The 26,677-nt window shown below is 34.3% G+C and overlaps 2 protein-coding genes across 21 annotated transcripts; both read right to left on the bottom strand.

Moving 5' to 3' along the window:
* LOC18430122 (HAD-superfamily hydrolase, subfamily IG, 5'-nucleotidase) lies at positions 1 to 10,485 on the bottom strand. Of its 10 annotated transcripts, none has more exons than XR_016050295.1 (17): positions 9,973 to 10,485; positions 9,374 to 9,471; positions 8,880 to 8,999; positions 7,324 to 7,413; positions 6,948 to 7,063; positions 6,681 to 6,780; positions 6,353 to 6,424; positions 6,163 to 6,210; positions 5,867 to 6,063; positions 5,630 to 5,749; positions 5,425 to 5,530; positions 4,717 to 4,880; positions 2,942 to 3,076; positions 2,090 to 2,220; positions 779 to 841; positions 617 to 695; positions 1 to 342 (listed from the first exon to the last, which is right to left on the bottom strand). XR_016050295.1 is itself a non-coding variant. In XM_088859684.1 (17 exons), exons 1-17 carry the CDS (start codon positions 10,292 to 10,294, stop codon positions 273 to 275), a joined length of 1,989 nt encoding a protein of 662 aa, XP_088715810.1. In that variant the 5' UTR covers positions 10,295 to 10,485; the 3' UTR covers positions 1 to 272. The 10 variants fall into 10 exon arrangements, 9 of the variants coding, with proteins under 9 accessions (XP_088715810.1, XP_006840347.2, XP_088715811.1 ...); XM_088859684.1 differs by having other exon boundaries at positions 1 to 419; positions 5,986 to 6,063; XM_006840284.4 differs by having other exon boundaries at positions 5,986 to 6,063.
* Positions 10,486 to 14,499: 4,014 nt separating this feature from the next.
* PEX11C (peroxin 11c) lies at positions 14,500 to 21,352 on the bottom strand. Of its 11 annotated transcripts, none has more exons than XM_088859693.1 (9): positions 21,005 to 21,352; positions 20,738 to 20,821; positions 18,485 to 18,692; positions 18,280 to 18,354; positions 18,087 to 18,161; positions 17,866 to 17,946; positions 17,670 to 17,744; positions 17,212 to 17,385; positions 14,500 to 14,867 (listed from the first exon to the last, which is right to left on the bottom strand). In XM_088859693.1, the coding sequence occupies exons 3-9, from the start codon at positions 18,674 to 18,676 to the stop codon at positions 14,832 to 14,834; spliced, it is 708 nt and encodes a 235-aa protein (XP_088715819.1). In that variant the 5' UTR covers positions 18,677 to 18,692; positions 20,738 to 20,821; positions 21,005 to 21,352; the 3' UTR covers positions 14,500 to 14,831. The 11 variants fall into 11 exon arrangements, with proteins under 11 accessions (XP_088715819.1, XP_088715820.1, XP_088715818.1 ...); XM_088859694.1 differs by having other exon boundaries at positions 21,138 to 21,352; XM_088859692.1 differs by having other exon boundaries at positions 21,269 to 21,352.
* Positions 21,353 to 26,677: the final 5,325 nt, after the last annotated feature.

The raw sequence follows: 26,677 nt of genomic DNA, 5'->3' as shown, positions 1-26,677 counted from the left end.
TTCAACAATAAATTCTGCATATCCATTCAATGGTATTGTCGAATTCTCTAATAAATCAGGTGACATTCTGCTATCATACGATACATTATCTTAAATGTCCCTAACATTTGAGCTATACAATTGAAAGCACCAAGAAATACATATAACAAGTACCCATGGCATGGAACCCGGTGATATGATCCTGCATGAATTGGGAAGCCATCATGGTTTACTATTCCGCCTCAGAACAACCTACCATAGATCATAGTTTGTAGCTCATGAAGGTGGCACCATTATCTTGTCGGCTTCAAAATGATTGTTGATATAGGGTGGACAATAGGAATCGAAGTCATGCGCGAGCGTCTGCAACATGGGGAAAAATAAAATGGGTAGGTCGAGTATGGACCATGATAACCCTCTTCATAGTCCATCGGACTATACTAGACTTCCCATAAACGGTTAGATGACGGTAAGAAAGCATGAGAAATGAAAATTGTTCTATAAATTATAATATGACAAGCTACAATAAATTTTGCAAGAATTTTTCCAAAAAGATGTAGAAGTCATGCAATACCTTTTTCTTTCGCTGAAGTAATACATGTAATACTAGTGAAGGCTTAAAAAGTAATGAAAGTACCTGCTCCCCTGCCCGGAAATACATGAATGGCGTATAGTGTAGGAAGTTTGAAACCCTAGATGTATATATGTCGGCATATCTGCAAATAGAAAGTTCAGTGTGTATTTAAGCAAAAACCTTTCAAGAAAGAGTGATGGTGTGAATTCATGGGCAAGCACAAACTTCTCTATTTGTTTTGTCAAGTGGCTTTTATCCCACAGACCAGCGCGTGACAGGTAACCCCACCTGACAAAAATAATTCCAGAAAATAATGGAGAAATCATATTTTTCAAATAATTATTGGAAATAAAAAACATATACAATAGAAGTTAAGTACAACCTTTACTATAACTTTTTTTGTAACCTTCATTCAAATGAATTATGAAACAGTAATATAATTTAATCATCTATGCAAAGATAATAGTGAATTAAGTCATCATCATCCAATGAAATGATGGACGGTAATGGTAAGCCCGTGGACTTATATGAACAGGGCATGATCCCAAAACTGGAGTCTCACTGTCTCACCATTATCATCCATCACACATTAACAGAAGGTGATGTCCCTAAGGGCTATGGTTTTCCCGTAGTCCTTGGTATATTCTAGTACAGTTTCCAGCTAATGATTCTTCACTGACCATAAACAACAAGCTACTAAGTAGAATGATTTGGATGTTAAGACCCACAGAGCAGTCAATATGTTTGCCCACTACTCTCAGGATCTATTAAGGATTGAATGACCTTCAGTTTCACAATAAAGTTCTTAAATGTAAACCCCAATGAACATCAAACACCATCGCCATGAAAACATCCTTCCACATTAATTTGTAAATACAAAAAATCCATAATTATGCTTAGAAATATGCATAAGTCAAAAGATGTTGGGGAGCTCTACATAACTGGTATATGGTATGTACGCTGGTGAATGTCAGTCAACAGGAACTACAGTTGCTTGCTAGTGTCCATCACCGAGAATGGACAGTGGATGCCAACCCAGGTTACCTTCCATATGCCATTGTTGCATGGTATACCATACCCAAGATACGTACACACTAAGAGAACTAATACACATCTATTTAAATAATATCTATAAGCTAATAAGCAGAGGCAAATCCAAATCTTTTCTTTAATAGCCTGGATAACTCATCAGGAAATATGAATTTCTCCAAAATTAAGATATCAATATCAAGATCACTTAATTAGGTTCATTTCAAAAAAAGATCACCTAATCGGGTTTGGTTAGAACATTCAAAAATTAGTACACAATCATTGAATCACCAGTATGCAGCAATAACTAAGAAGTGAACAAATAAAAATAATAATGAAAGGGTTATATAATATATACTCTTGATACTTGAACATCTGTTTATCTCATTTCAGGAGAAGCTACTTACAAAGTGAGAGATGTTAGAAGCATTTCCTGACGATGTTTTTTGAAAATCGCATCCTCATAAGGCCATAAGCATAACATTGGAAAACATATTCTCCTCTTACCTTTTATTGAAAAGCTCTCCATCTGCTTCCAACATAGGAGCAATTTTTTCGTCTAATCTTTGCATAACAATTAGTAGCTTTTGCATGCTCTCTGCAAGTTCTTGATCATCCATGTTAGTGGCAGCAAGAGTCTGAAAAAGAGAGTCCAGATGCACGTTATACATCAATCTAGAATAAGCCAGCAAAATATTATCACTTTACTCTCTAAGTTGGCAACAGCCTCACTAAATAGAAGCCATTTCCAAGCAAGAGACAATATGCAAAGAAAATTCCAGGCGCAGGGCTTTAAATCTCCTTAATCGTCCTTGATATAGCCCAAAGACTCAATCTTTTAAAACATGACTGAAGCGGCTCACAGTTCTCTTCCTCAAGTTCGTCACATTCCTACTAGAGTAAGTGCACAAATTCAGAGTATGTGAATACCACATATAATATAGCACATCAACACTTTTATTATGCCCCCATATAATAACAGATTAACACTTTTATTATGCCAATTTCTTTCTCTCCTTTGCTTCATATTTGTTCATGCCTCCATTTTATTCAATGATATTGTTCAGATTAGCGGACCGGGACTCGTGTAGCCTATCAATTAATTGGGAAAAAAGCTATGATGATGATGACAATATTGTTCATCATTTGAGAATTACTATTTCATCTTAATGTGAATTAATGTAGTAGAATAATAAATGGATAGTTATGTCACGAAGGAGGTAATAATGATCAAGTCAAGGTCACAAAGCTGCACACATAGGAAACCATACTTCCAATGAAAGAATGAAAATGGAACCCAAAAATGAGAAAGAAATTCCAAGAAATCAAAGTTCAAATAATAGAAGTACATAAAGACACCTGTGCAGGGCGTCCTTTGGTACGCCTTTGAAGTGCAAGCCGCAATTGATTGAAAAGATCGCCCACAACTTCCTTTTGGTTCATGAGCTCTATCAGTGCTGTTCTGTGATGTCGACTGTGGATCAAAGCCCTAAACTGCAATTCCAAATTTTGTCAGTAATTGAACAATTACCTGAATTTCAAGACGTAGACACACAACTAAATAATTTCTTTTTATAAGAGAATCTTTACTACTGAATGTTTAGCCTTTATTCATGAAGATGCCATAGACTACTGATGGCAATAATCATTATTGCACTAAACGGAGTTCAGGGGTGCAAATTGGTTTGGGTCAACCCATCCTCCACTGTAGATCAAAGCCCTAAACTGCAATTCCAATTTTTGTCAGCAAGTGAACAAATTACCTGAATTTCCACAAGTAGACAATAATTAAGTAACTTTTTTTTATAAGATAATCATTACTACTGAATGTTTAGCCTTTATTCATGAAGACGCCAAAGATTACTGAGGCCATAATCATTGTTGTACTAATCGGAGTTCAGGGGTGTAAATGGGTTGGGTCGACCCATTACCATTGACATATATTCTTTTTATCCCTTGACCTGAAATAATCCTTCTTTTTATCTTTTTACTGGTTGCCACAATCATTCTTATACAGATTTCAGTCACAAGGATAAAATGAACTTGAAACTGCAAGCAATAGGAATGTTTCAAGCACCTGAATTAATGCTAGAAAATTTTAGTTGAAATTCCATAAATGAGGACTTCACATAATTGAGCACATGACTTCCATAATGCTTTGAGCATTTTTAAATTCTTCAATTTTTGTATCATTGCCAGTAGTCAAAATATTATTAATAATACTTAGGATGAGTCTGCCAGCATCTGACAATAGTTTTCAAAAACGCAATGTGCATGGCATCAAGTAGCACAACAGAGATGAAAAGAATCAAAGAAGCTTCTGCATTTCTACCGTGTTAACAGGGAATCATGCAGAGTTTTAAAGTTCCATTTGAGTAAAAACATGTTGCCAAATGCCTCCCCCATGACCGCAGTAGAACCCATACATGTCTTGCATAAAGTAAAAAACTTGCCAAACGCAGATTACAAAACATAATGGAATCCATTATATCAAAGACAAACTTAGAGTTAAATGATTAGAAAGACTTGAACAGAACTTAAGAATATGTAACGTCGCAATGGTTAAAAGTATAGTGCAAGTTGACTGCTCAATAGAAGCCTTTGCATGGACACAGGTACGTATGTCAGTGTTTGCCACAGGTATAGAGTGTTGACTTCTTCTTGCATTGAAGAAGAGGACTCAGCGACTTGGCCATATTATGAAAGAAAACAAAATCCAACAATGTTTTACTAAAATTCCATTTCATAATGAGTAGCAAGAAAAATTTTCAAAGTTCCATTGATATTTTCAAAAGGTCACATGTCAGGTCAAAACAAACAAGAAGATCAAGTCTCTTAAGGTGATGTAATCGATCTTTAGTAAACAAGAAGAAGAACTGGTATCTATATGTATGTCATGCATGTCCAAACAGAAGAATTCATGTGACATAATTAGAAGCAGAGCAAACACATACAATATTATAATTGTTCCATGGTTCCACTTATGAAAGGACTCTGCATCTTCTTCTTTTTTCCCCCTTTTTTTAATATTTTGAGGAAAAACTTGAGCATCCAGAATGAATCATAGAAAGGATACAGTTATTTTTTCCTTTTCGATAGATAATAACGGCTGAAATCAAAAGAAATAAACCCACCTCCTGTTCCAATTCAGGACAAATCAGTGCTGTTCTCCATCTCAAATGAACTTTGGATTGACTAACATCTGTGTAAATATGATCACCAACATACAATATCTCATCTCCATGAATATTCAGGGATTTCTCCACAAATTGAGCACTCCCTCCAGAATATAAACCCCCTAAGCAAAAAGGTTAAAAATGAGATTGAGAAACTAGAACACATTTTGGAGAACAAGAAATTCCAATACTTTGAACTTCAAACATGTTAGTTGTATTACATACCTAAATCATTATTGCTTAATACTAAAGATGCCATGCCTTCCTTTAGTATTATCTCCTTGCTTATTATTTTTCAAATATTACTTTTTTCTATTTTTTTCTTTTCTAACTTCTCGATCCATTTAATCATATTTTCCATTAATAGAAAAAGTTCCTTCCTAAATAAAGGAAGCAAGTACAAAAATAGGTAACCATATAGTACACATACAGAAAGATAATGATCATCTATGATATTGATGAATAAATAGAACAAAGGCATATGAGAGGTGCAATTCTTTTTCTAGTGAAGTGCGAAAAATTAGAAATAGAATAAATTGACAACCCAATCCATTAATTTAATTATGAACTAAGCATAAAAGAAACCCATTAACATATTCAATTTTATTGACAAGTAACATAATATCCTCCAATTCCTATAAGAAATAAAATAAATTATAGGCTTACCAGGATGTGCCTTAAAGCAAGGACGCATCAATCCATCATTTGTCACGACCTCATACATTGGGTGTGACATTTGAAAGAATTCTGGCTTTCTTGCAGATACTATAACCTGGATTGTACCAAAAAAGAATGAAAACTATTGATCCACCAATGTATCCTTTTGTGCTAGCCCTTAGTTTAGAAATGGACTAAGTTAGACCAACTTCACCATTTCAAAAAGATCTGTCCAATCCATGCCATTTGGAAGAAATCTATTGAAGGCATGTTGCATCATTTTATTTGTGTAATGATAATCTGAGTTGGTAATCAACAGCAACTGTTTCCCAGCCTAGAGTCAAAGCAGCCATCAAGCCATTAAAAATACAAAATAATAAACAACAGATAAAGGGAAAGTATACTATAATTCAATGGACTATGGAGAACCCTAATCAATTTTTCTCATTACCATCAAATGAACTGATGGATGGTGACGGTGAAAGAAGGGTACCCACAGTTGAGGTCATGTAACGTGCTCTTTCCGTAAAAAAGAAGAAGATTAAGTTGAAATTCAATGATAGATGATACCTCCTTTTGGTCCAGAAGAGCTAAAGGAAGCTCTGGGTCTGGGATTACAAAGCGCTCAGGTTCAGCCATTATTTCACTCTACATGAACCAATTCAATGGCTGGTATAAGAAGAGATAACACTAAAATAAACTTCAACCATGACAGGAAGCTGATTCACTCAAAGAAAAAGGAGACACCTTAAGTTGACCTTCTACATGCGCTCGGAAAAGGGCTTTGGCAACAGCCTGAAGAAATAACCAACTTTTAAGACCATATGTATTCATCATAAGTTCAAGAAAAGAAGAAGATAACCAACTTTTAAGACCATAAGGCATCAAATAAGACCAATGTATTCATCATAAGTTCAAGAAAAGAAGAAGATCATGCCTTATAAAGTCCTTTGTAGTCAAGAGGTCCCAGTTCTAAAGGTATCACTCCGTCATCCAGTCGATCCACCATCTATAAAGAGAGAATCATCACAGTCAATTACCAAAAGAATAAGGAACGACACATACTATATTACAATGGATACAATCTGATATACTTTTGATTAACATATCTAAATAAGAAAATGCAAAAAATTAGATAAACAAACAGACCAGCATTATTTCAACAACATGGAGCGAAATATAAACAGAAAATGGCACTGGCAAGCAAAACAAGAAAATAGACATCATAGAAATGAATCCATGGAAAAAATAAAGATTTCTACAACCTGCATATACATTACGGCTTCTGAAACAGAAAATAATGTATTGAGGAACTCCCATCTACTCTCCTTTCGTAAATCGACAAGTTCCCTCCCATACATCTCACTGCCATACACAGAACAGCCAAAATGAGAAAAATGTTGACCCTTTAGAGATAGCTGTAAATATTCACGCACAAAGTAAGATCTAAAAAAAAAGTAAACTTATCTAAAAATATAAAATAAAAAAAATAAACTTATCAAAAAAAAATATTACAAAAGGTTAAGGCACACCTTACAGCTCTGGTAGAAAGCATTTTGGTCCCATGCATGGCCCTTTTCACATAACCAAATCGATCAGCCTTAACCAAATTCCCCTTCTCTTTATCCATAATAAGGCCTCTAATAACCTAAACAAAGAACCATTCACATCTCATAGGTGAGGGTAATCCAATATTAATTACTATTCCTCAAACTTTATAGGCATAGAAGGGTTTCTTTGAAATCTGAGACGATTAGAAGGCATTAACTTGCAACAGACTTTCTATTGTTTGGTCGGATATATTTGAGAGAAGAAACGAAAAGCAGAATAAAGCTGAATCTTTAGAAAATTTTTATTTGATGCTGAAGGTTATAACTTCTTCAAGATGTTCACAGATAAAAGGATTACCAAATCAGGGTCAAATTGAAGCCCATCAACTGGAAAACCCATGCCCCTGAGATTGGCCATACCATAGTCATAAGCCCGACCTTCCCAAGCCTGCAATATTAGCAGCTCTTAGAGAAAGCTCTCATGGGAAATTATATGAGTAAAATCTTCATTCCTGTTACAGTTCACATCACACTTAAACGGTCATAATTTATCTAAACGAATATGAATATTAGTGGAAACAAAAGCTAACTATGGTCCAATGAACGTACTTCACTCCTAGAATGGTTCACTGCTAAATTCATTACGTGCACATTCTCCCTCTACCTACTGTGGAAACTATGTTCCAAAGTGGAAGGTTCGCTCTTGTGTGAAGATCCTAGATTCCAACATTGACAGAGTCACGTCTTGAATCCAGCTAAGCAGCACCTTACAAGCCTCCTATTCATCTGAAGCTAGGATAAAAACATACAAATCAACCACCAGAACAACCACACCACCCCCCCCCCCCCCCAACACCACCCACACACACACAAAAAGCCAAGCGTCAACAGTATTCCATCCCCAATGAAATTAGCCCCCTACTAAGAGATTAGAGTCAACAGTATTCCATCGCCAAATGAAATTATCTTTAGCATATCATTTAAAATCACGAAAAAATATTCCAAAAAGTCAAATTTTAAAGCCATTGGCCTTAAACCAAATAATCTCTCTCAAACCTTCCTGATGGGAGAGGGGAAAACAAATTCCAATCCTCACAACCCCAACTATTTCCATGCAAAAATATTGTTGCTCTTAAAAATACAAAGAGGACCATTACTTGGTTTTGAACCACAATGACTCGATGTTACTCAGGAAGTCAGTGAAAGAACTTGGTGTGCAGCAGAGACCTATACAACAAGTTCAGCAAAAGAAACTAAATCTAAGAACAGACCCATCACCACCAAAAAAGCAAATAAATAAAATATTTTTCTATGAAACCCAAAATTAACAATTATTTAAAGGAGAAAGTTTATATAAGGTTGCAACCTCAAAATGTAGAATTATAGATGCACCTTAAAATCCATCAAAAAAGGTTGTTTTAATGTTGAAAAGACCTTTAATTGATCATTTCGACATTGAGTGTACGAATATGAAAAGAAAAAGATTTTGAGTCCCAGAAATAATGCATCTTGCAATACATTATCTAGACCATCCATTTTCAAGATTTTCACATATTTATAGATCTACTTGATTTTAACCATTTTTGGAGCTTAAAATTTTATAATTAGATATGAAAATAGATTTTGAGATAATCTAAAGAACTTTTTACCAAAATTACATTTTATAATAAAATTTTAGAGGTGCGTCTTAATTGGATTGTTTAAGGTTGTAACCTTATAGAAACCGCACCCTTATTTAAACACGATGAAGACATCAGTACAAAATCTTGTCTTTCAATAAGTTCCTAAGCTAATTTTGACTCTCCATCAACAAAAAATTAAAACAACTGGATACAGTTATTTTTGTATTGTCAAAAAAACCAGATCATGTAGCCTGAACAGCTAGTGTAAGTGACACAGAGCACTGATCATTACCATTACGTTGTACTGAATTAAGGTATAATCCATGTCATAGCCAACAGCACTGATTGACCTCAGATTCAACGTTCTACTACAGAAGATGCCACGTGGGGAATGTCTAGTTGAAAAAGGATCCTGCAGGTTAAATAATTAGTGCAAGCATATGATATTATCCTTCAGTTGTTAGCCTGTACCTCAACATGCATTCTTAAACTTAGCTTTGAGTCAAAAGGTAAAGGCAACTGCATGATTTCTATTTTCTAGTTATCTAGTAGTCATCGAGGAATAAAGCAAGCAATTCCTCTAGTACCATAGACAGCCCTGGGCATGTAAGTTTGAATTTCTTAGATGCTCCAAAACACTCAACTCAAAGGTTGCATTTGGCATTTCGGCATCCCCTTGAAAGACACCACTGACTTGGGATGGTTTCTAGACACTGGAAATTTCAAGCAGTTCATACATAAAGCACACAAATTTTTTTTATTTCTTTTATGATTCATAAAGGATACCTGAATCCCCAGCTCATTAAGCAATGTTTCAGCCTCTTGAGCCTCAAGTCTTGCAATCTCTTCAATTGGACCTTCAAACGGTGCAAGGTTCTTGTAGCCTACAACATGACATAACATGGATATGGCTTCAGTCATCGTTAATTAAAGACACCCATTTATTCTAAGTTAACTCTCTATAACAGTGACATATGTAACTCATTTTCTCAAAATAACATCCATTTGTAGCAGGGCCCAACTGGCTTTAAGGCACCAAGCCTATAGCGCTTTTCTTTCTTTCTTTATTTCTTTCTTTCTTTCTTTATTTCTTTATTTCTTTATTATTATTCTTCTTCTTCTTTCTTTATTTCTAAGCTTATGTCAATTACTCCAATAAGAGGCAGGCTTTGTACATACACATGTATGACAACATATTAACCCAACAATATATCCAAATATTGCATGAAACAGATATTGCATGAAACAGAGACAACCCTGATAAATCTGATACAACTGAACTACTAAAAGTGCATTTTTTTTTGTGACAACGAAGGATTAAAAATACCAAAAACATTCAACAACCCTTAAAGATAAAGGCAATTTATGAGGAGAAGAAGCATTACTAAAGGCCTGTAGATGCTCCTGCTTCACATTCAAGTCCCCCTTAGTGCTTTCGCCCAAATAATCAACATCCGACTTACTGGATGAGGTTTCAGAGAAAATATCACCACCCCTTAGGGATTTAACTTCTGGATCATCGACAAAAACCCCATGGAAGCTCTGAGCTTCCGTACTGCAACAAATCATATCAAAATGCTTCATATTTGAAGCAGACTTCATGGATAAAACGGGTAAAAAAAGGGGGTTCTTTGAACTTGATAGCTTGGAACCAAAAGAAAAGAAACCAGCCGTTGAAATCCTATTCAAAATCTCCAATGAATCCATGGCCCTTTCCTTTGTTTGCCTCGATTAGAAGGTTTTTTTTTGCAGAGAGTTTCGCTACTTTGGGGCCATGGCTTGGGCTCTAAATTTGCTCCTTCAAGTAAATAATTAAGGAAAGTGTAACGAGTCGTTAACATTTGGGTTGCTCTTTTTGGGGAAAGTACACAGCAGTGCCATGTCAAATTGAATGGCTCAAGGTTTATCACAGATTTGGGAAATGCTTTTATGAAGTTTGAGTCAATGACACCCTCATAATCAATAATGTCATGTTTGCTTTATATTATATTAAATTTTACATTTAATATAAATTAATTAAATATTTATATACAATATATAAAAATAATAGAAAAAATTTAAAATATTAATTTCAAATAAAATAAAAAATAAAATTATATAGATATTTTTCTTGCTTTGGCCGAATCAACCAGAAACAGTTTGAATCTGACCAAGCGACAGTACCAGGTTTCACTTCGCTTTGATATAGGCCTAAAACTCGATGGCTTCGGCATCTTCAGCCAAAGCAAAGCAAATTTGACAACAATGCTCGTAACCGCCACATTTAAAATCTAGCCATTTACTTTTAAGGAAAACAATTATATAAGGTTGCAACCTTAAACTGTAGAATTAAGGTGCACTTCAAAAATCCATCCAAAAAAGTTATTTTGATGTTAGAAAATAGTCTAATTGATCATCTTGACATAGAGATATCTGGATATGAAAAAGAAAAACCTTTCGATTCTAAAAAATAGTGCATTTTGCAATACTATACTATTTTTAAGTTTTTCGTGTGTTTAAAATTTTGAATTATTTTTGGAGTTTAAAATTTTATAGATATAGATGAAAGTTGACTCTTATGCTATCATAAAAAAAATTATTACCAAATTTATTTCTTATAATAAAATTTGGAAGTGTGCATTACTTTGATTATTTAAGGTTGCAACCTCATGAAAACAACACCTTGTTTTTTTTGTCAAAATTACTCTCATTCATAAAATTTCAAAATGGATGGTTATGAATGTGTCATTGGCTATACTCAAACTTCAAAACAAACAAAAAATATAAAACTTTGTGATACACCCAAGCCATTCAATTTGAGATCTAATAGCTAGTAGCAACTGTGACCTCTTTGTAACAAAGATAAATGGCATCGTACTATACAATCCCATTTAACTTTTATTTGGTGACCTACATACGAAATATATTGGATAAATAAAAGTCTATACAAGCATTGAATTAGTATTATAGAAATAAGACATATCTGAAAATCTAAATAATAGGTTATTTTGACAATTGAAAATCTTTCAATTGATCACCTAGACTTCCATATGTATAAGCATATTAAAAAATAAATAAATACTTCAATTCCTAAAACTAGTTTATCTTTGTATCACATTAACCAAAACATCTATTTTCATGATTTTCAAGTGTTAATGGATATGCCCGATCTGCACCAATTTTTTGAGCTTCAAAATTCATACAAGGATGCAAATAAAATTTTAAGCGATCGAAGGGACTCCAGTACCCAAACTACATCTTCCAGTAGGGTTTAGAGGGCAATCTTGCTTTGATTTTTTAAGGCTGACCCCTGATATAAATTGCACCCTAAAGACTTTTGAGAAAATATATTATAAGACCATTTACTTGGGGCCCACAGAAGTCGGGGTGTGCCGTTGATACTGTTCAAAATAAAATAAAAAACTTTCCACCCATTTTTTTTTTAAAATGGTAAGCTTTCATTAAGATAATGAAAAAAAAATTCCACCCTCTCTACATGGAGAAATGACATTCCCAAACAAATGCACCTACACATCATAATTTTAATTGATCAGTAGCTCGTTTGCTCCCTTGGTTGTGCTAAATGTATATAGGACAAAGAAGACCATATTTCTTGCAAATTATAGGATTGCTCATGGCCGTGACATTAGGAAAGGTTGTCTAATAATCCTTGAGAAATGCATTTTTTAATAGCTCATCTATTTTGCTTGCCTTACTATTCTCAGATAACATTCATATTGGTTAAAAAAAAACACTTGTATTGTTTAAAAATTTGTCGAGAATTGCATTCTTTAGTCTCTTTAGTCTTTTCCCTTTGTTAAGTTGAAACCACTACATCATTATCATCAAAACTTTTTTCCAACTAATTGGGATCAGCGACACGAATCTTGATCAACCACTCTACTCTATCAATGAACCTCAATGAGATCAGAAGTCACCATATTCTTTCTCAGTACTTCCAAATTCCAACTATGTCTTTTTAGGCCTATTTTTTGCACTTTTTGAGCCTTCTACTTCAATTTAAAAAAATTTATTCATATCATATTAGTATTTGTAATTTTGTACTTGTCAAAGGATTATATTATCCTGCACAATCAGATCGTCCATTTGCTCCTTCCAGTAAAACCTCAGCTAAGAGTATTTTTAGGAATTTATGGGATGGAGACAAAACATTTTGCAACCTAACAACCAATCTCAAAGAAAAAAGTCATTTTTGTCCCAATCTATAACTCTATTTATCGTTTTACACATGGAGTTCACAATTACTTTTACACATAGAGTTCACAATTACTTTTGGTTGTCAAAACCTACATCTAACGGGTTGGATAGTGTCACAATGTTGTTCTAAAAGTTTCCCCACAAATACTTGAATTAGGACATGACCCCAACAAAATGCAAATGAAATAAGGTTTTAAATGTTACAGTCTACACAAGCAACTATCAACCATCCATCCTCATCAACACATGGTGTTGATGACCTTTGTTATTATAAAAAAAGGATATTTTCAAACATAATATCCATTCATCTCCACCATCCATTGATGAGGGATGAATGGTGAATTGACATCTACCTCATGCAAAACATGCAAATCTCTTTCACATCCCTTAATCCCATAAAGATCCATTTGATAAAACAAAATCTGAGTATTTAAATTTTTAGAAATCTGAATAAAGGCATTGCCAGCTTTTTCATATATCTGAGTTGTATATAATCTCGATATATATAATTTTTGTGCATGTTTAACTGCACCTGCATTTTATAATTTTTGTGTATGTTTAACTGCACCTTCATTTTAGAATTTTAATATTTGACTGTTTAGAAGAATGCAAAGCAAGCCATGATCTCAAATTAAAGACGGTTAAAGAGAGAAACCCGTTTCGAGAGAAACTGAGAAACCTCCTTCCAGAGAGAGAGAGAGAGAGAGCCACTAGGAAAAGAAGTAAAACAGCTTTAAAAGAGGATAAATGATCTACGTTCAGAGAGAACCAGAGAAACCTACTTCTAGAGAGAGAGAGAGCCACTAGGAAAAGAAGTAAAACGGCTTTAAAAGAGGATAAATGATAAACGTTCAGAGAGAACCAGATAAACGCCTTACAGAGAAGCAGACCTACATTGAAAGAGAGGCCCACTATGAGAGAGAAAGACACACTTGGGAAGAGAGTCCCATTAGAGAATGAGAGAGAAAGACCCACTAAGGTGGGGGGGGGAGAGAAACCCAGAGTGAGTGACCCACTTTTGGCTAATGTAATGACGTAACAGGTGATCTTAGAGTTAGCAATAAAATTGTCGCTGTTCCTCAAAAGAGAGAATGACCCACTGAGAGAGAGAGAGAGAGCTCATTCAAGAGCTAGAGAGAGAATCTTTTCTGTAAAACTTGGCTTAACCATATTGTGTTAAATAATATTGAAATCTTATAATATACTGAAATATCTCAATTTGAACATTTTGGCTAACGACTAAACCAGATTAGGGCTTAGTCCAATCAAATCTTGTCCTGCCGGTCAAAGTTGGAGGAATTTAAGAAGTAAAAATATTAATAACAACTTATAAAATATAAAATATATTTAATGATATGTTTAACTTTATTAACCAATCTAACCAATCAAAATTGACGATTGACTAAAACATATCAAAAATTGGTTTTGACGTGTACTTGACCGAATCCAGTTGTGCTTTAAACCAGATTAGTCAAGGCAGTCCAACTGATCAGCAAAGCAGTCCATCCATTACAATCTCAATAACCATGCAAACCACAAAAAATAACAGAAACATAAGATGACAGAAACGCTGCCTAGTTCATGTTAAATAAAGAATAATTCACTCGTACCATCGGATCAATATTGGGTACTCCCCTGAAAAATGCAATAAATACTTCGAGCTCAAAAGTAAGATAGCATCACCAGATTCATATCTACGTATGAGAGTTAAGGACTTTCAAACTAGACCAACATTTTCCAAGTCAAAAGATACATACATTATCCTGTAGAGAGAGAGAGAGAGAGAGTATTGTCAAAAGAGAGAGAGAGAGAGAGACCTTATTTCACAATGAATCATTCACACAGCAATTAAGCTGGTGGCCTGGTAACTAAGATTACTTCTTTTTCCTCTTTGCTAATATTGTATGTACTGCTAATATTGTATGTGAATTATTTGAGAAGGGATGAAGCGGTTACATAAACCAACATGGCCAACAGTCACCATTTATGGCAAGATATTTTGTTTTCATGAGAGGAGGCATGCTGCATAGAATTGAAGCTGAATTCTTCATGGGGCCTTGGATTTAGGTGGAGAGGGAAGCAACTGCATATCATTAGTAACGAACATATTGTCAACTTGAAGCACAAGAGAATGCATAAAAAATATTGCCTACAACAAAGATTACCATAGCTTCAAAACACAATGACAAACTAAGAAAAATGGGTACAACTGCCATTTTTGGTAAAAACAGGATTTAAGTTTCATAGGGCTTGAACAGATGGCCCGGGGGGGGGGGGGAAGGTTGGAGAGAATTTTTGGCAGAATTGGCTCGTTGTTAACTTTTTACTAAAGTTTCATTCAACATACAAGCACACAAATCAGAAAGAAATACAATTGCAGGAAATAGCTTAGAAAGTCGCAACATAGAAAGAAAAGAAAGGAAAAACAATGTATCAATCTTGATGTTTTCTCCTTCTTTTTCTTTTTTTGGGGTCTTGGTGGGTGGTTTAAGTACCACAATCCATGTAAAAAGTAAAAAAGGAACCCAAAAAGAAAAAAGAGTAACATGTTTGTTTCAAACATACAGAAACTAGATTTCGTATCAGCATTCATTTCACAATATAAATTCCATTTTGACAATCATAACAATTCTTTCCTCACCTAAAATAAAATTATAACATTATTTTTTCTTTTTTTTCTTTTGTAGGAAATGATAAAAACAATATTAATCCTTAAAAAACATAAAGTTGTACACGTAAGGCATTTTGACAATCTTTGAAAAAACTCATTCATTGACAAGAAAGACCGGCGGCAAAAGAGTTGCAGTTTCAAATCAAGGTCCATATGTTTACAAATCAAAGTAATCAAGGTCCATAAGTTTCCATGTTTCGCAAAAACAAATAAGATTACAAGAACTCTCAAAAAGTAAATGGTGTCTCTTCCAACCAGCAGAACAATCATACCCTAGTGATTGTGGGATTTTCAGAAACCATTAATAACTGAATTCTAATATTTTCATCATCATCATAGCATTTTCGCAACTATTTGGGATCGGCTATATGAATCTTGGTCCGCTAATTTGCTCTATCAAGGACCATACCCTCACTGAGGTCATAAATCTCTATATCGTTTGTCACTACTTTCAACCATGTCCTTTTAGGCCTACCCCTTGTCCTTTTTAACGTTCCACTTGAACTAACTCGCACCTCCTAACAGGTGTTGTATTGAGTCTACGCTACACATGGCCAGCCCACTCAAATCTACTTCTCTCATCTTAATGCCTATTGGAGCCACTCTTAAGTTCTCCTTAATGTATTCATTTCGAATTCTATCCCTTCTTGTCTTACCACTCGTCCATCTCAATATTCTCATCTCAACTACACTCATCCTATGGGTATATTATTTCTTGACACACCAACATTCTGCCTCAGAAAGTAAAGTTGGCTGGCAGCTGTCCTATAGAACTTCCCCTTCAGCTTCATTAGTATGCGGTGATCACAAAAAACTCTGGTTGCACATCTCCACTTCGCCCATCCAGCTCTAATTCGTTGTGCGACATGTTCTTCAATCTCTCCATTTTCTTGGATTATCAAACCAAGATTAAAAAATACGCTCATTTTGGTATTTCTTGGTTGTCAATCTTAACTACTTCCTCATATCTGCTCCTATTATTACTAAACTTGCATTCTATATACTCTGTCATAGTTTGGCTAATATTAAAACCTTTAAATTCAAGACCATCCCTACAAAGTTCTTTGTGTTGGCGCCGCTTTGGGTTTCATCAATCCAAAAAATCAAAAAAATTATAAGAATGATCTAAAAATTAAGAAGAAAAAAATTATAAGAATAAGGAACTAGAGAGCAGAAAGATGTCTCAACATCTTAAGATCTTTAGGGATATCAAATACATATGAAGTGCTCACATCCTTTCTAGAAGGAAGTTTCAATGAGAAGGGCAAAGTCTTGTATTTCTTTTGGAGAGGAGTCTCAAATGATTTTGGCTACATATAGGCAATCTTAAATTTGCATGAATAACTAAAAATTACAAAGAAAAATCATAAAACTGTTAAACTTGACAGAACCTGTATTTACATGTTAAAATTGATAGAGCCAGTATTTACATATGTATGCATCAATATACTTGTATGTAGGCGCATTGGCTTGTTTGTGGTGTGTATGTGTATGTGTTTGCTGTGTTGGGAGGTTTGGGGTAAATATGGGATTTCATACATGGATGAGGTCACACAGGGGACTCATGCTTCAATCTCAATAAATGGTTTGGATTTTCAAACGCAGATGTCCACTCTTAAATGTGAGCTGTCCAAGAAGACTGCAAAAAACCAGAAAACCGTTGAAAAAAAGGACTTCATGCATGGATGGGTCACATAGGGGGACTCATGCACAGATTCACCATTACCAATTCAGAATGCCAGGATCAAGAGGGTACCTGATAGCACGATATCAGAGAGCTTATAAATCCAAAAGCTCCAATAACACGAGGAGTGACCTTCTTGGGTGCCAGTTCCAGCAACCCAACTGCAACCACTATATCCATAGATGCTTTCACCAGAGCTAGAAGCCTCTCATTTGATTGCTTAAGCTTCAGAGCATATTGTTCATTCTGCACTCACAAAAAATAATAATGATCAATTAACAAATATATAAATACAACAGAGAAAAAGTCCATACGCTTCCAACTGACCAAAAGAAACCTAACGTTCACTTGCAAAAGGACAAAATAACGCCAGAGTTTTTCCTTTTCTTTTTATTTTTATGTATTGGCAACAAAATCAAGCTTTAAATGCCTATACTCAACATAGGGCGTAGATTCTTTTCAAATTATCAAAGCAGATTTATTTATTAATAATTCTTACCAAATTAGGAGGTTTAAAATAAAAAGCTTACTGAATGCTTATCGGTGTGCTTCAGCTCTTTCTCAAGTTTCTTGATGGATGCAGACAATCTTCCAAGCTCTGCAAGCTAAAATAGTATTGTACAAAGTCGAGCTTTTCAGTTTGTTCGTGTAAGAAACCCACAAGTTAATTTCGCTAAGGAGCCAAAGATCTGCTAAAAAACAAACAAATAACTAAATCAAACAAACCTCAACAACAGAAGAACAAGCTGAGGAACCCAACCAACAGTAAAGGGCTATCCTGGCAATCAAGTCAGTGCGCTCTTTGTTCTGCAGTAACATCATAAAGTAAAATAACTTACAAAGACATGATCAACAGTAGAATAATAAGAGTCACAACTTAGTGGTGGAAAACAATCAAAACTGCAACCTAATGCTGCAAAATAATTTAATTACAATGACTTGCATACCTTGTAGATACCTGACCTTCCCAACCACACAATTTGATCCAGAAATAAGAAAGTAGATAGCAATGCATTTTTTGACTACAAACAAACAAAAAGGAAAATGATGAGAACCTCTCAAAGAGAAAAGTGAAAAGAGGCTCATAACGGCGGATAGAGACAGATTTAAAATAAATGTGACAGGAGTTAAATTACAAACCTTTCCAAGCAAGACGACTGGAAGAGGAGTCCCTTTCACAGGTGGACTGATAAGAGCATGCAAATCATTGACAAACTGCACATTCACGGGGAACATATTATTCAAATTCTAACAATATAAGACAGAGATAAACATTCCCTTTTCTATAATTGCAACCCAAAATGTTATGTTCAGTCAAATACGTGACGAATTTCAAGAACACAACCTTGGCAAGCCGAAAAACTTTTCGAGCCAAGCTACTAGATTTATCAACATTCTGAGCTATACCAGGCCGACCGTCGCTCACAAATTTTGAGCCATACTGTATGGTCCTGACAATCTTATCTCTGGTTTCAGCTTTGTTCAGATATAAGATTAGCAGAGCAAGTTCTGCACGGGTGGTATCTAAGGTACTCATCCTTGATCAATGTAGCCTGAAAAATCCCAAAAAACAATAATTCATGCCATCAGGGAACAAATATCATTGACAAATGCCAAAAGCTACTGCCTTGAAAGAAATGTAAAAAGTTTGTGATCTTCAATAGCGATCATACTGAACACATTTCCAGGAAAGAGAAACTGTACATTTTCAACAGAAAACAAATGGAACAAAAAATAAAGCTAAGATATGAAAAGATATATGCTAGTAAACCTCGTGTTCCACATAATAAATAATATCAACTGAGTCCATCGGTTATAACACATCGTACGAAGATCAGATCAATAAAGAAGGGTCTCAAAGCATCAAATATAAAAAAAATTGAGAATCTCAGCAACATAATATGGGAATCATCACATGTATTCATTGACAGGATAAATGGGGGAGAGACCAATTAAAGTTCACAACTTCAAGAGTGGTGTTTGTCAAGGAAAGTTCTAGCACTTTATTGGTTTTCCATATGTAACCAGTAGAGTCTATATGTTCAGCTAGCATTTACACATTTAGCATTTAATGTTGAAACATCCTATTGGATGTCAAAAGATCAAGAAAGAGTGGGTTGGAACAATCCAAATTACATCCAAAGCATGATCTCAACATGCTCATCAGACTGAGAACCATGTCTTTACACTTTTCTTTTTTTTGTAAGTTTCATGCTCTTTCACTTTTACATTCCACATCTATCAAGACTATATTATCAATGACATATGCAAATAAATGGCTGTATCACAAATGGTTTCCCCCTTTTTTAAGATAAGGGCATCCACGACATGCTTCAAAAATTTGAACCTTTCCTCACAAAATTGCAAGTAACAAATTGAATTAATCCTAATTACTTCTCTTGTGATTCATAAAAAGGTGGACTGTATATATTTCAATATTGTATTGGTTCCTTCCAATTAATCAATTAAAAGTTAATTGTAACATAATCAATTCCTATTTTATTTTTTATTTCTTATAATTCAACATAGATATCCTAGACTTCAGCAAAGACTGTTTTTCACAGGAGAATCATAAGGCATTTGCTTCTCTTCCCGTGAGGATCCAACCGAATAGAGAGAGAGAGAGAGAAAGAGAGAGAGAGAGAGAGAGAGAGAGAGAGAACAAACTGAACAACTAAAGGCACTAATTCTTCAAAATAACAGTAATCTCTCAAGGAACAAAAACGAAAAAGAAAAGGCACAACATTATGCAAACGCATGCACACCAAAACAATACACAAACACATGTACATATATGGATGAATACTATAGCAGTGGGCTATCGAGAAACCATAGACCATTGGGTCATCAACATCCATTGAAATGATGAAAAGTGAACAGCGATTGAGAGGAACAGATTGGGACCTCACTATCTCTCTCAAGTCTCCATCACCAACCAGTATTTCAATTGACAGCAATGACCCAAGGAAGTATAGATATCCAATATTCACTAAGATTTTAACAAAGACAAACACGCATAGCGACCACGGCTATCTGAAAAATCATATGCAACACATTAAGTTCTGGAAATCAGAGGAATCAGCAACATCAAATGTATCACTAGAAAAAGCCTGGCATCATACTTGGCAAACAATATCAACAGGAGTGTAAATCACATTGTTGATTTTAGAGCACTGATCATTAATAAAATCTCAATGAGAATTAATCCATCAATTCTGAGCCTTCTAATTCATTCGTTCCAGTCAAGTTACGAAAGAAAAATCAACAATTTTACAGCATACCATCATTGTTGATATTTCTAACAAAATAAACACCCAAATTCTAAGCCTTCTATTCATTCTAACGATCAAGAACTCTTCATACGCTACAAAAAAAAATGCAAAGTCTTCAGCTAATGCAATTTGATCACATAAAATAAATTCCAACAGACGAAAAAGGAAAAGTCCAATAAACTAACTGTCCAGGTAATGAGAAAGAACACACCAAAGCATCATAATCCCCGCAAATACATCATGTACTAACAAAATCTACATGTATCAGCTATTTCCACAAACACAAAGTACGAAATCAATGACAAGTAAGGAAATTTTTAAGCTACCTGAAGTAGCTGTGCTTTTGCAAACACAGGGAAACAAAAGCTCACCAGCCCTAGTTTCATAAAACCAATCATAAAATCTCAAACCTAAACACAAAAGCAATCAATAGACCACTCAAAACTCTGTATTACCCAAACAAATGAATTCTAATAACTCAAAAAGAAAGACTAAAACTAATATCCTAAGATCAAATCCACAAAGTCAAGATATGAAATGCAAACCCTAGAGTTCCAGGCATCCAAAACTGAGGGCAAGAAGCGTACACGTACCGAAATCACAAAAAAGGTAGCGATAGAGAGAGAAACATAAAGCCAAAAACAAACAGATTAATAACCAAAACCTAGGTATGTGTGCATATGAATAAAGCCATCCATGAATGATTCAGAAAAGGTCGAACAGTACCAGAATCTGACGCAGTGGGGACAAAAACATAGAGAGGGGGGTAAAACAATAATTGAGTGAGAGAGACACAGAAGGGAAACAAAAAACATAGAAAGAGAAAGTACAATTCTAGAGAGAGAAAGAAGGCATACCTAGGGTAAGTGCTTTGATGAGGACGATGCGCACTGATGCAGTTGCAGGGGAACAGGTGCCAGCTGAGATTTTAAGAGAAAAAATAGATTAAGAGAGGGAAGAAAATAATGAAAAAATGAGGGGGCTGAGGACCACATTTGTCTTGTGGACTCATACGCATATTTATTTATCTCTTGCAAATTGTTTTTTTTTTTTTGAACGTTGGTTTCTATGTTGTAAATCGCTATCACGTGTGGTGTGCTAAAATCGGATTTTCCCTCCATTGAAAAGTTGTTCTCTTTTCCGGTTGTTAGCCCTTGCGCGCGTGAGCCGCTTGTGATTTTCTTTACCACGTGTGAAACACTATCTTATTTGTGGTCTTCATTTTCTTGATCCAAATAGCCTTTTCACTTCTTATTATTGGAAAAATACAATGAGGTTGTTTATATGTGGGACAAGGTGGTCACAGTTAATTATATTGTCCAAAAAAAAAAAAGTTGGCCACAATTAATTTTGACCATTGGATGTAAAATTATATTGTTGTATTCTATTGACCAACCTCAAACTTCAAAATAATTTTTTTCAAACTTTATGATACACCTAAGCTATCTTATTTCACATCGGAGGATTGTAAGTAATTGTGACCTCTTTATATAAAAAGTAAACAATCCCATTGTATATAATCTCTTTTTTATTTTATTTTATTTTTTCCTTGTCAAATAATTTTTTTTTTGCATTTAACTTTTTTTATTATTGAGTGTTAAAAAAATTTATTATTAAAAACTACTTTTTAATTTATAGTTTGATGCTTAATGATAAGGGCAAGTTTTTTATGCTTTTCCTACAATATAGAAGTTCTATTCTCCCCCTTATCCAACCGTCCATTCTGAATGGAGGGCTAATATTGCCCCAAACACAATGTCCCGTCTCTACACTATTTTATTTTTACTTTTTTTTCTATAAACCATTTTGACACTAAATTTTGGACATCCATTCCTCTATTAAACTCGCGCTAGTGAAAAATATAAAAAATATATTTTCAAAAAAATAAAATGACCAAAATACCATGAAAGGTTCAAGGGGTATTTTGATCATTATATTTTATGAAAATTTTATTTTAAATATTTTTTATAGGTGCTTCCTAATAAGAAGATGACATGTACAAAATTTCATATCCATGCAATTTATATAAAAAAACTAAAAATAAAATAATTTGAGACATCAGATCTAAGATCAAATGGTGAGTTGGATGGCTGGATGGTAGGAGAAAGATAGAACTTCTATGTTGGGGGGAAGCATAGAAACCTTTCTCTAATAATAATGTTCCTCGAATATAAAACTGAGAGTTTCATTTACTGATGCGCATTGTGAGCGATATTAATAATTTATGTGGTTTTCCTCATCAATAAATTCCAAACTATTGTGTTCACTTCATAAAAAAAATATTCATTTAACCATCTACTTCGCATGGCAAAGTACCAAATTTAATGGCAGGGGGAAACAGTAATCTTGGAGTTGATCATTATTTTGTACTTATAATGTAAATACAATTAAATTTGCCTATGTTATGTATATAACTTATATTTTAGTATAGCTAATTTTTCGCATGTCATTGGAATGAATCCGGTCGTTGCCCTGAGTTAAATATGATTAGTTCGACTTGTAGCAGTGTTTTGAAACCTTGATTGGGTGGCCGACTCGTATCCAAATCATTGATTCAGATGCGAATCGGTTTAGTTTTTGGGTCAAGTAACAAAAAGGCGGAAAAGAAAGACAAAGGGACTTGGTATTAAGCTATGACATTATTTAAACCAGCTTTTGTAGCTAATCTAAGTTAGAGTTTATTGTTAGCTACTAGATTAATATTGGAAAACTTTTGCATGGTCTCCACATATATATAATATAAAAGTGTTTGAAGACTCCCCAATATTTCGATTCAAGATTAGAAGTTGGGAGTGACCTGATAATAATATACATTCATCTGGATAGAAACAATGATACCATAAATATTAAATAGTTAAGAGTAAGTTGAAAACAATGTTACAATCATTAAACTAATCAATACTTAGCTATAATTAATATGTAATATTATTGTCGATGCAAGTTTAACTATAACATCAAAATTGGATAGCTGAATTTGATCCACTATATTTTTAGAAAGAATAGAAAACATTATCCAAATAACATGTTATCCAAATAAGTTTCGTGGGTACAACACGCATACCATTTAACAAAAAACTAGAAGAGGTGGGAAATTCTAAGCAGCTCATGCGGTGGTCAATAAAAGACAACTAAAATAAGTCATTTTAGATAAAAATAAAAATAAAAAACTAAAATGGGTTATTTTTTTAGTGTATTGGTTTGGAAGCTTGCCCTTATGGATATGCATGTCATACGTGTAAAGTCCTCTCCTTAGCTGACGTGCTCTTTTTAACTTTGAATTTCCATTCAACAATTGTTTCTTGCGGGCCGGATCACATTTGTACAATATGCGGTCTACCGGTATAAAGCATTTCATTTTAAAGATAGATACAAATAGGTGGTTCATCTAATAACAATTGAAACTAATAGTTAAAATATTTTTTTTAATATAATTATTATTTTTAGATTTTAATTTTTTTTTTCATATTCATGATCTCCATTCATGACCTCCATGTTAAATATTATATATTCTTTAAAAATTAGGACCGGATTCTATTTAAAAAATAAATTTATTAAAAGGCCCGCATTTCTACATGTGCAGACTTGACCGCACACTAATCACGTCCATTTCTATTTCCTCCTCGTGCTATATTTTTTTGGGGTATCAATAGTGGGATTGGAGACTTGGACCGGCTAGGTCACCCAGTCAAGTCTCACCCATTGCTCTAGGGTCCTGGGCTGGGCTCAGGCTAGCTTTGGCTTTGGCTTTGGCCATTTACAGCCCTAAGACATGGGCTGCCCTAATAGGCCTACACGTTGGGCTTGGGCATTACTTGGCTTTAAAAGTTCGAGCTCGGCCCTAATTATTGGCGGTCCTAAAGACTAGGAAGCAAATCGGCGGCCTTAAAGAGTAGGGATCAAATCGGGCTCTTACCCGGGCTTGGGCAGCACTACTAGAGCCATGGAGGCGCCATGGCCCGGGCCTGGTTTACATAAAAAGATAAGAGGTTCAAGCCCGAACACAGCTATAGGAATTCACTAAAGTCCGGCCAGCTGGTAGCCCTAATTTTAGGAGTGGTGCACATATTTTACTGACAAGACAAAATAAAAATATATTTCATCAAATGCTATCTCATTATAGTATCCTTGACGTCAGTAACTATTCTTTTGTCATATAATGTTATTTTATTTTTTAAATAGAGATTCTAGCTTTCGTAGGATCTCTAATATTCTTTTGTCATATTATTTTATTTTATTTTTTAAATAGATATCCTATTTTTGTATGATCTCTAATATTCCAGCTTTGAACGTTTTGTTGTGGCTCTCAATTCCTAAGACGAATATCAAATTTTTCTTTTTCTAAAATGATTGAGGAGGTGACATTTCTTTTATTTTATTTTTTCTTTAGCCTTATCTTAAATACAAAACTTAATCAACAAAAATGTGGACAAACCGTCGCTTTAGGGGAATTTTAAAAAATGTATTTCTGTAGTAAAAGGGGCAAAGAATAAAATATACAAATCATGTGATCAAGCAAAAGATTTTTGGCATCATCCTAGTTACTTTTAAACTACTTCTTGGAGACCTTTGCTTTAGTAGCTTTCATTTGCAATACAAAAGTTTATTTTATCAAAATTCAACTAATTTTTGAACGAGAGAGAGAGAGGTGCTAACAATGGACTATATAGAGGCTCTAGTCAATCAAAGTACAGCGCACCTTCAAATGGTGTCGATAAATATGGTTTCAATCCTGGAAATCTTTGTGATAGGCTTAAAATATATTTTTATCTTAAATTAAGAAATGTAAAGCTTAAAAAATAGTGTAGATCGAGTAAATCTATGAAAACTTGAAAGTCTTGAAAATTGACGATCAAAAAATACGTTACAAGATGTATTATTTTCAAAACTTGAAATCCATTTTTTTATCATGTCCATGCATTTTGATATTGAGAATATCAATTTGAAGATATTTGGGCATCCAAATAACCTCTTCTAATGAAATTTTTTAGGTAGGCTCTAATTTGATTGTTTAGAGCTTAGGCTCTATATAAATCTTTTTCATATATATATATAAAGAGAGAGAGAGAGATATATGCTATCAATGGATACAATATATTCTTCAGGAATGACACTTCAACACATGCTTTGTCATGTTCTTTTTTATTGAAACTTTGTGTTTTATCTTTTCATCTGTTTTCTAATTTCCATTAACTTTTTTATCACGCGAACTGTGAAAAGAAAGTATATATTATACATCAAGTTAATATCGAATGCGTATATTGTAATCAGTATATCTGCGAAGGGTAGGAATAATATCTTGTATTTATGATAAGTCTGGGTATAATGTAGGTATATGCAATTAATGGACACTGAGTCTCTTCAGAGAAACTTGAGACTCTTCATTTTCGTCGTGTTCATTCCCGTAAGATCGATTTTGTTACTCGATCTTGTTTTTTTTTGTATGATTAAGTCTGTTGTCCTGTTATTCGATCATATGTGCATGTCTGTGAGCTATTGAATTGATCATGGATATGCATGAAGTTTTGTTGGCTCTGCCATGTGCGATTCTGTTTTCTTAGCTGTCTCGACTGTTTTTCTATCTCAAGCGAAGATCTGAAATTTTTTGTCTTTTGCTCGAGCTTACTCTGTTTGGGCCATCTATTCCCGATGCCTGTTGATCTGTTGTTGCTTGAGCTTACTCTATTCGAGCCGTCTATTTCTAAGGCTTACTGATTGGTTGTTGCTCAAGCTTCTTATATTCCTATTCTTGTTTTTGAAGCTTTCTGTGTTTGTTGATCAAGCAATCTAAGCACGACAACCATTGCTTCTACTGGTCACGCTATGCACCTGAAGCTCCAACTGCTCATATTTGCAACTTAGTGTTCAAACTCCAACTGCTCTCTTATAGCATCTTGAGTTTGAGGGAGAGTATGAAAGGAAAATATACATGGAAGGTGTATATTATAATCGGTATATATGTGAAAGGTAGGTACAATATCTTGATCGGTACAATATCTTGTATTTATGGTAAGTCCAGGTATAGTATAGGCATATGTGATTTATTTCTATTATTGTCGTATGTAATTTGTCTATAAAAGACAAGTCTATACATTTATACAATTAATGGACACTGAGTCTCTTCAAAGAAACCTGAGACTCTTTACACGAACATCATAATTTCTCTTAGCAACTACTACAATTTGTTTTTTTATTGAGATGAAGTTTTGATATGTGCCTTAAAAAAGAAAGGAAAAGTATAAAAAGAAACCATTTACTTTTGATACAAT

This window comes from Amborella trichopoda, chromosome 2, assembly GCF_054954075.1.
Source record: "Amborella trichopoda isolate Santa Cruz 75 chromosome 2, AtrichopodaSantaCruz75HAP2 v2.0, whole genome shotgun sequence".
Classification (NCBI taxonomy): domain Eukaryota; kingdom Viridiplantae; phylum Streptophyta; class Magnoliopsida; order Amborellales; family Amborellaceae; genus Amborella; species Amborella trichopoda.
This window is presented reverse-complemented; position numbering and strand designations above follow the sequence as displayed.